The sequence below is a fragment of the Danio aesculapii genome, chromosome 6 (genome assembly GCF_903798145.1).
Source record: "Danio aesculapii chromosome 6, fDanAes4.1, whole genome shotgun sequence".
Lineage (NCBI taxonomy): Eukaryota > Metazoa > Chordata > Actinopteri > Cypriniformes > Danionidae > Danio > Danio aesculapii.
The window spans coordinates 56,904,966-56,915,572 of NC_079440.1; the positions used below are offsets into that span (position 1 = coordinate 56,904,966).

General features: G+C 37.4%; 1 protein-coding gene across 1 annotated transcript; it reads right to left on the reverse strand.

Annotated features, from left to right (window-relative positions):
• On the reverse strand, window positions 1-4,154 carry sys1 (SYS1 golgi trafficking protein). The gene is made up of 4 exons (XM_056459195.1): window positions 3,990-4,154; window positions 1,530-1,761; window positions 718-785; window positions 1-633 (listed from the first exon to the last, which is right to left on the reverse strand). The coding sequence occupies exons 2-4, from the start codon at window positions 1,689-1,691 to the stop codon at window positions 393-395; spliced, it is 471 nt and encodes a 156-aa protein (XP_056315170.1). The 5' UTR covers window positions 1,692-1,761; window positions 3,990-4,154; the 3' UTR covers window positions 1-392.
• Window positions 4,155-10,607: the final 6,453 nt, after the last annotated feature.

Below are 10,607 nucleotides of genomic sequence, written 5' to 3' on the forward strand. Positions count from 1 at the left end.
AACCGTTAAACCAAAACATTTTTATTTAGCTAACGATATACACATCAAGACACAATTGTTTCTGTAAAGCAAACCGTCGCTTGCACATTTTCAGTAGCCATCTGTAAATCATAAAAAGAGTTGGTCCTAAATAATAAAGAATAATTACAATAGTCCACTTGAAATGCCAGTTGAGGAAATCATCATGCAACACCTTCGAAAACCAATCCGACATCATCTTAATATGTCATCCACATTAAATACAGTGATGTGACCAATACATCACTGGAAATCCTAGTCCTTTCTGCTCGTCCTCCTAAAAACCCACAGCAGCAGCATTAGTCAACACAGCAGTCCTGCCGATGCGCTGACCTCACAAACACCAGCAGTGGCACGTCTGTCAATAAAAGTCCTCACAGGTTGGATTTAGGCGCCGTGTTGACAGGGATGGCTCTGAGCTCTGTCCGCATGCACAAGTACTCGCCAATGACTGCCATAAGAGCCATACAAGCCACGTTTACTAACCACCACGACAGTGCAGCCGGGAGGTGGGCATTATAGATCCAACAGCCGATCATGTGGAAGAAATGCACCGTTACTGTGAAGTCCAGACACTGCTTTCCCCGCCGGATGAAAAACCACAGGCCAAAAGCACTGAGGAAGACAAACACAGCCGAGAATGATGCAGGATGCAGATAATTTAACCGTTGGAATATCGGCACATTCAGATAAACTTACCATGTCAGAGAATTGAGAATGAATGCCATCATCGACAAGCGACCATGTGTTGTTGAGAAGCCTAGAACCTTTAAAGAAAGTGAATGAGTTATCTGTAGGAATGTGTTGAGAATATTTTAGCAGTGCTCAAAGATAGTTTGATTAAAATAACTCTTGTGCAATTGGCCTGATAGTGTGGTTTTGAGTTTCTTATATATATATATATAAAACGTGTGTGTGTGTGTATGTATGTATGCATGTATATATATATATATATATATATATATATATATATATATATATGTGTGTGTGTGTGTGTGTGTGCGTGTGTGCGTGTGTGTGTGTGTGTGTATGTATGTATTATATATATATATATATATATATACATATATATAAACATGCTTTTACACTATACTGTATGTTTTAGAAAAGATACAATACATGGTGAGAAGTAAAACCCTAGGCTGCAAATATTAAAGATCCCCTATTATGGGTTTTTGAAAATGTCCTTGTAAGCATGTAACACAGCTCTAAGTGAATGAAAACATCCAGCTGAGGGTTAAATCTGAAGGTGCACTGTGTTGAAAACTATTGATTCTTTGACATAGATGATTTTCTAAAGGCACTGTATATATATCCAAGCAAATCGAAATGTGTGTTGAAATGAGAACATGTTAATCAGAATCAAACTGTAAAACCTGTTCTACATTTTTCATTGCTCAAAGGCATCATAATAACCATAATCTTCAGTAGAGAATACATTTAGCTAAAAACAAAGACAGATCTAGACAATTAGATATTTCTCAGATGCTTTTAAGAATACCGACAGTTACCTCATAGCTGAATATCTGGTCCAGCGACCTACTGGTCTGGACCAAACCATCAACACCGGCCAGCCATAGGCCCAAGAAGCTGTAGTAGATGCATTGCATGAGCACAATCTGGGAGATGATTAGGACTGGATCCCAGACATAACTGCGGAAATGACTGGCCATCTCGCTGGAGAAGGGGACAACAGACGTCCCCAAACAGGCTTAACTGGAGCCCCAATTATTGAGTTTCAACCTGTTAATGACAAACAATAACAGTGCATTGTGTTCAGTTTGCGTTCAAGACTTCTACAGTAACAAAACTGAAGTAAAGTTGGTTTTATATTCATTCATTTTTGAACAGTAACAACTTATGACACTTATATGTCCCGATATTGTTTACCACGCTACTTTTTTACTTGGATTCTGGATTTTTTTAGTAGGACGTCTGCAGTGTGTCAGAGTCAATGGTGCTCTTTCTGACTTTCAGTATTGTTCTACTGGGTCCCCTCAAGGTTGTTGCCTCTCACCTCTTCAGTTCATCATGTATACTAATGATTGTCGGAGTATGTACAGGAACTATCATATCATAAAATATGCTGATGATTCAGTGATTGGGAGTCTCCTCCACGATCAGGATTTGGGGCATGGTGCTGTTGTAGAAGAATTTACATCCTGATGTGATAGATTTTCTCTCCAGTTGAATGTAAATAAAACAAAAGACATGGTGATAGACTACAGGAAGGCTTCTCTTACCCCTAGCATAACAAATATTAAAGGTTTGGACATTGAAATTGTTGACACACATACATATCTAGGGGTGGTTATTGACAACTTGTTGACATTCCAATCTAAGGCCCAGGCTGTCTATAAAAAGTTCAACAAAGAGGTTTTTTTCTGAAGAAACTTAGATCACTTCAGTTTTGTACCTCTATGATGACACTGTTTTACAAACAATTTATTGAATCTGTTTTATCTTTCTGCATTGTAGCTACACTGTAAAACCCAACAGTCAACTTTATCAAATGAAATGAGTGTAGTTAACTCAAAATTGACTGAAAGTTAATTCTACTCATTTGAAAAGAGCTTTGAACTCAGTGTTGAAGGTAATGAGTTAATTAAACACCTCATTACTTCAACCTAAATAGAGCAAGTTCACAGTACTCAAATAGATTAGTTTAACTCAAATGGTTTGTAGCAATCGGTTTCCTCAAACAGTTTGAGTTGTGTTAACTTACTGGGTTTTACAGAACTCAGTTGGTTTGAGTTCTCATTTATTGGATTTTACTGTGCTCAAATTGCTCTGTTTACTCAAATGGAGTAAGTTCACAGTACTCATTACGATTAGTTTTCCTCAAATGGTTTGAGTTACCTTAACATTTTGGGTTTTACAGTGTAGGTACGGTAATCTGAGTCTGTCAAATAAGAACAGGTTGAGTAGGCTTGTGAAGGTGGCAGACAAAATCATTGGTTTAAACCAAACTGGTCCAATGGTAATTTACCGTAATCATGTCTTAAAGAGAGCTCAGGGTATCTTATGCACCCCGAATCACCCATGTACTGTTTCAGCTGCTGCCATCAAGACATCGTTTTAGAGTTCCTATTTGCAGGACAAATAGAATTAGAAATTCTTTTATAATGGAGGCAACTAGTTCATTAAATGAGTCCACCGGGGAGGGAGATGCATCTAAAAACGGATGTAAGTTTTGTTGTAATATTCTCATAATGTGTACATGGAAATTCGCCTGTGTTATGGCACCTTGCTGCAATTTTTGTTTCCCTAAACCAGATAATAAAGTTGAGTCTGATAACTTGAATATTTGGTCTGTAATAGCATGCAAGTATGACTTTAAAACAACATTAGCACTATTTATGTGACTGAACAGTGTTGTACTTTGATAGTCATTAGCTGCTAAAATGATTTCCCCATTTAGAATTGACAAAGAATACTTTTCTGAAATTATACTGTGAAGGAGAGAGTCTGAATATACGCATATAAAACCACATTTATCTCAATAGAACTACAAATAACCTTATTATGTAGATACCATAGTGAATATCAAATGACACTTCTGAGAATATCCAAAAACGTATTATTTTCAAAGTAACCAAAAACACGTAGATTACTCAAGTAACGTTATATCAACTCAATATAGACTAAATCAACGTAACGTTGGTATGACTAAGTAACCACCGTTGTTCAGCTTCGTTAGACAACATAAACACCGGTTAGCATTCACGCATAACGTTACTAAAGCCAATAACGTGATCTTACGTCCTTACAAAATCTTACATTCTTACTAACATTAATTATTACTTACTAAATAGATTCACTATAGTGTCATCCTAATGTCGTAACGTTAGTCAACATGTAAACGTAAACACCGTGGCATCATTAGCATTCACTAACGTTAGCTAAAAGCGCTAACTAGCGACTTTGTTGACATTCGTCTGTTAATATTATAATGCTATGAAAACACAAACCTTGATTAAGAGACATCCGTAATGTGATCTAAAGCTCGGTTCAGTCACTGACAGGTGAAGATGAGGGTTAAGTAACGCTTTATGTCAAGGCTAATAACATGAAGTTCAACCGGATGCGAAACTTAGAGCAGCGTGATGATGTCATCGTCTATGTGTCACGAGGAGCAGATTCGATGCTTCAGGTTGACTCGGCTCATATCTTTCCTTATGTGTAACAACAAAAAAATGCGTCAGATTCTTGAAGAACAGTTGTCTATTGATTTAGATAGCTTTCCTGTAATGCTCTTAATTTATTTATTTTCATACACTTTTATACAATTGTAATTTACTTACGCATTTCTTTGTTTTGTTAGTCTTTTTTATTTCTGCAGCTAATGTGGCTGGTATTCTCTCTTAAATTGATCTCCTAATTGTGGTTGTATATTTTCATTCTTGAGTTAAACAAAAGAAGAAAGATTTGATGCTTCAGATGACTGTGGTGTCCCTTTCTCAAATGAAGAGCTTATGCATTAGTTTTCTTTTCCAGTTCGCCCCCTCCAACACCAAAAATGTAAATTTTTTTGGTGCAATGCCTAATTTCGTTAGATCTTTAGTCAAATCTGGCCCAAAAGGTTCTTTAGATTCTTTTATTTTTGACAGCACAATCCTTTTTGTTGACCAAACTCTTCTCGGTTCTTAGTCAAACAAAGATATTCACTTAGTTATTAATAGTCTTCGGATCAGTTTACCTGTTTGCATAGGTTTTTGGACTAATATATTTGGTGTCATAGACTGGGAACAGTTTTGGCTTCTTTGGAAAAAATATTTTATCTAATAAAGCTGTCGAAGTCATTCATAATGGCTACCCATTCAATAGCAAACTAGCTAAATTTAATAGCAATATTCGCTCTAAATGCCCATTTTGTACTCAATATGACGAAACACATCCTTTACATTAGGAGTGTACTTACTGTAAAGTGTTTTGGGTTGACTTTTCCCAATTTTAATTAAAAAAATCTTATTTCCATATTCTTTGGTTACTCTCTGAACCGAGACCCCTCTCATTGTAAATTTATTATTCATTTATTGCCTTTTCTGGCTACAATTTACACCCATAAATGTAATTTTTCAAAGAAACATTCTTAGTTTCCTCTTAGTTTTTATTTTCAGAAAGAATGTGTATTATTCAATTCACCTATAGCGAATGTGTTTGGACTGTGGGGGAAACCGGAGCACCTGGAGGAAACCCACGCCAACATGGGGAGAATATGCAAACTCCACAGAGAAAGGCCAACTGACCCAGCCGAGGACTCGAACCAGTGACTTTCTTACTGTGAGGCAACAGTGCTACCCGTTGAGCCACCATGCCACCCCTCTTTCTCTCATAATAATAAAAAAAACGATTCGATGTTCACTTATTGGCTTTTTCAGTGTGTAGTAATAATAATAGTAATAAAAACTCAATATTTTTAAATAGATGTATCTAACTTAATTTCAAGGATGTTTGAATCATATACAAATTGAAATGCATGATGTCATATTTGCTTTTGTAAATCAATACACTAGAATTGATTTTAAAAAAGGACAATTAGTATCTTATTATGGGGTGGCACGGTGGCTCAGTGGTTAGCACTGCCCCTTCACAGCAAGAAGGTTGATTCAAGTGCCGGCTGGGACGGTTGGCTTTTCTGTGTGGAGTTTGCATGTTCTTCCCATGTTGGTGTGGGTTTTCTTCGAGTGCTCCAGTTTCCCCCACAGTCCAAACACATGAGCTATAGGTGAATTGAATAAACTATGCTGGATAAGTTGGCGGTTCATTCCGCTGTGGTGACAAAGGAAAATGAATGAATAAATTATACAATTGTTTTCTGATACAACTAACAGTTTTACTTGATTATATTCATGTAAAGAAATGGGCTAAAGCTAAGCCAAATTGGGAACATTGTACTAAAGATATTAAACAATATGTACACCTACAATAAAATACAATTTACTCATCATTTACTTGAAATGGTCAGAGAAATTATTAGTTTCTTATAGATTTAATGGAATTTAGAGTTTATGAGATTAGAATTCATGGAGTCTTATTTCTGTTGAACATTTATTTTGAAGAATATTGTTAAGCGATAGGCTAGTCAGGGTGACACTGTGGCTTAGATGTTAGCACTGTCACCTCACAGCAAGAAGGTTGCTGGTTTGAGCCCCTGGGTCAGTTGTCATTTCTGTGTGGAGTTTGCATATTCTCCCTCTGTTGGCGTGGGTTTCCTCCGGGTGCTCCGGTTTCCCCCACAATCCAAACACATGTGCTATAGGTGAATTGGATTAACTAAATTGGCTGTAGTGTATGAGTGTGTGTGTGTGTGGATGTGAGAGTGTATGGGTGTTTCCCAGTGATGGGTTGCAGCTGGAAGGGTATCCGTTGCGTAAAACATATGCTGGAATAGTTCTCGGTTCATTCTGCTGTGGTGACCTCTGTTAAATATGGCATTAAGAGAAAGGAAAATAATTGAATGAGAGCTAATCATTAACATTCACATTATGAAAAAAAATACAGTGGAACCTAATATATCAACCAGTTTCCAATGGTCTTCAAAATGTCTTTCACTTTCAGCAGAATAAATCAGAACTGATTAGTAAATGTAGATTTTTGGGTGAGCTATTTCTTTAAATGAAGTAAAATAAGTTGCAATTTGGGCGACGCGGTGGTGCAGTAGGTAGTGCTGTCGCCTCACAACAGGAAGGTTGCTGGTTTGAGCCTCGGCTGGGTCAGTTGGCGTTTCTGTGTGGAGTTTGCATGTTCTCCTCATGTTCACGTGGGTTTCTTCCTGGTGCTCCGGTTTCCCCCACAGTTCAACATGTGGTATAGGTGAACTGAATAGGGTATGAGTGTGCATGTGAGTGTGTATGGGTGTTTCCCAGTACTAGGTTGCAGCTGGAAGGGCATCCACTACATAAAACATATGCTTAATAAGTTGGAGGTTCAATCCACTGTGGCGACCCCAGATTAATGAAGGGACTAAGCCGAAAAGAAAATGAATGAATGAATGAATAAAGTTGCTATTTGGCATATTTGTGTAGTTTTAATTCAGTTTTCTGTGTTGTATTGTTGCTTAAATGTTTGAGTAGTATCTGTTTGGTTTCGTGTTTTGAGTGGCTGCTACTGTTGCTTTTAGTCTTAGCTGATGTAATCGACATGGCTGATAAGAAGTTGCTAGTGGTTTACTTTTAGAAGTTTGTCAAGCCAAAACAATGCGTCAAGATTTCAGAATGATAGGCCTTGTTGTGTTTTCTCCTTTTCTCCCTGGCCTGTTTATCTACTGACATGAAGTTCACATTTGTTGTGATGTCTGTAACAGGTCTTATGTTTGGCCAGAGTTTCCGCTTGTCTTGCTTGTCGTGGCGGTCAGTCTGTGGTCATTCAGTTAGTTTGTCGTCTGATTGAGCCTGAGAACCAAAACCATTCACCCTTCTAGGGCTCATCTTTCTCACCATGCAAACAAATGGGTATTTATTGATCGTGATGTATTTTGATAAAGCCATCAGTTCATTGGCAGTCTGGGACAGTGTATTATTGGTTAACTGGAACAGTCATCAACGTTATATCAAATTTAAAGTTTGTATGTAATAAAAATTGACAATCTTGTCTTACTTAAGGTGTCGACAGTGTTAGTCCAAACGGGATTGTTCACCTAAAAATGAAAATTCTGTCATCATTTACTTACTCTTAAATCGTTTCAAAGCTTTGCATCTCTTTCTTTTGCTAAACACAAAAGAAGATATTTTGATGAATGATGAAAACCTGTAACCATACACCTTCTGAGAAAAGTCTTGTCGCCTATCCAAGTTTTAGGAACAACAAATAATAACTTGACTTCTAGATGATCATTTGGTATCAGAAGTGTCTTATATGAAAGGCAAAGGCCTGAGGCAGCACAAATGTCTTGATACCTTAGGCTGTTGATGTTGCCATCCACCCTGCAAATCTTTCGCACTCCCCCATACTGAATATAGCCCCAAACCATGATTTTTTCTTCACCAAACTTGACTGATTTCTATGACAATCTTGGGTCCATGCAGGTTCCAGTTGGTCTTGTGCAGCATTTGTGATGATTGGGATGCAGTTCAACAGATGATTCCTCAGAAGCCACTAGAAGTCAAGTTATTATTTGTTGCTCTGGGATCGACAACTAGACTTTTGTCAGGTAGTGTAGTACTTATACATAGTATATGTACATACTTCCATATTTGTTTTTCCTACTATAAAAGTCAACGGGTTGTTTTCAGATTTCTTCAAAATATCTTATTTTGTGTTCAATAGAATAAAGAGTAGTGAGTATTTTCATTTTTAGATGAACTATCTCTTTAAGGTGAGCAGTTAATGCATTAAGTTAATTCACAGGGGGGGAAACCCCTGTTTGATTTGGTAATCTTTAAACAAAATCTGACCACACTGGAATAGCAATCCTTCCCTTATGATGTCAGTTTGGTGGGTTGGATGATATATGTGTAGCCACGCCCCTCCAACCATTAGTTTGCTCTGAGTAAATGATGAGAGAAAATGGTGATACTATATTTTATAAGTATGTGTTATTTGTTGTAAAGTTGTGAGATAAATATGTCCTTTAAAGCAGTATAATATACATAGTCTGCCTACAAGCAAGAACATTGAAGTATATATGTAGTAGGGCTGTGCGATATCTAATTGCAATTTTTTATTATAATTTTTTTTTATTATTATTATTTTTACATTTTTACAGTGTTTTCTCTAGGATTTTTTCCAGCTGTGGCGGCAGGTCTTTTTTACACATCTACCAACTACCTGTGGTGTTATTTCAATGACAAATGTCGTGAGAGCAGTATTAGAAGTCGAGATCGCATATGTTATAGCCTATACGAGCATGCGGATCTCTTTGCTTGCCCGCCGATTTTTTATGCTTGTGCACAAAACTTCTTGCACGCCCTCTCAAATATAAGCCGCTTTAAGATGTTCCTTCTTGTGCGCTCTCAAATAAACGCTGCTGAGGTGCGATTTAGAGCGTTTATGTAACGAGTATGTCTTCAGCATTTATTAGATTTGCTAGGAATATTTATGAATGCCTCCGGTATTAATGCGTCCTGAAATAAAGTAAAACGGCTATACGTCGTGTTTTCTGGCCTCATGCATCACGCACCTGTCACAGTCAGCCAGTCAGTCAGTCAGCGTGTAACCTTAAAGGGTTAAACAAATGATGCACAGCACTACTACGGTTACAAAAAAGTTCGCGCTGTTGTAATTCACTTACCTTTTAGTACGTTGTGGTGCGATTATCACCCGCTATTAAAAAAATTGAATGTTTTGAATGAGAAGCTGTAATGTTGCTGTGGCGGGATGAGTCTTGGCGTGGCGCCCCGCCATGGAAGAATGAATTTAGCGGAAACCATGTTTTATTTATTAATTTTTTTGACAGATTTTGCGATTGCGATTTAATTTACGATTTAGTTCAAGCTTCAAGCTCATTTAAATTTAATTCAAGCTTCAGCTCAATAATCTGTAAGCCATGGCAACAATTCTGTGACGGCTCTTAAAAATCGCCCATTTTTGTTCGGTGTCTGTGACTTTAAAACCAAAATATTCCTATATTACAAATGCTGTTTTTCTTTGATATTAATTAGTCTATTAATGCTTCTAAAGAAGCAGACACCATAATCCCACTTGTCAGTGCTTTCCTGTTTGTTTTCCTTTTTTCTTTTTTTTTATTGTGGGCGTATTTCAGTTGCGCAGTTCTGATTGGGCAGAATGAAAGTGTGCTCACTCAACTGGCTAGTTAGAAATCCCCGGTCAGATCACACGGTTTTGGCACAATTTTCTTGATGTAGGGTGTCGTCGGGAGTCGTAAACGACAAATGGACGTCGTGACACGAGATAAATTCGTTTAGACTACCAATACCATGTCTGCGACGCTTCACAACACCATCGCAGAAAGTCTAGCATGTTTAATTTTCTGAAGCATTGCGGACTGGTTTTGAAGCACTTCACCTCAGATGTTGTTTGTTATTTTTGTTGTTGTACATATATATTTTACATTGCAGCCTCTTGTGATTAACTAATCATAACATTTCAATTGATTAATAGCACAGCCCTAATATGTAGGACCATAAATTGGTTTGTAATTATTTGAATGTGTCTTTCAATTACTGCGTAAGTCCCAGCTGGGCCAATTAGCATTTCTCTGTGGAGTGTGCATGTTCTCCCCGTGTTGGCGTGGGTTTCCTCCGGGTGCTTCGGTTTCCACGAAACGAAAATCCAAACACATGTGCTATAGGTGAATTGAACAAACTTAATTAGCCGTAGTGTATTAGTGTGTGTGTGTGAATGTGAGAGTATATGGGTGTTTCCCAGTACTGGGTTCATGGTACATTCTGCTGTGGCGACCCCTGATCACTAATGGTCTAAGCCGCAGGAAAATTAATGAATGAAGGTATAATAATAATAATAATAATAATAATAATAATAATAACTGGATTGTAATAAATATTGGTTTGTTTTTTCTCATTGGTGGAGAATCTGGTTGTGTTGATTTCTGTTCCACTGTGTGTTTCCTGTTTGATGTGCATTTCTGTTACATAATCATCTGAAGAAAATCACCCATAGCTCATCCG

Coding starts and splice junctions, on each gene's coding strand:
- sys1 (XM_056459195.1), bottom strand. CDS start 1,691: ATGGCCAGTCATTTCCGCAGTTATGTCTGGGATCCAGTCCTAATCATC. Junction 786..1,529: donor ACCAGATATTCAGCTATGAG/GTAACTGTCGGT, acceptor CTTTCTTTAAAG/GTTCTAGGCTTCTCAACAAC. Junction 634..717: donor ATTCTCAATTCTCTGACATG/GTAAGTTTATCT, acceptor TGTCTTCCTCAG/TGCTTTTGGCCTGTGGTTTT.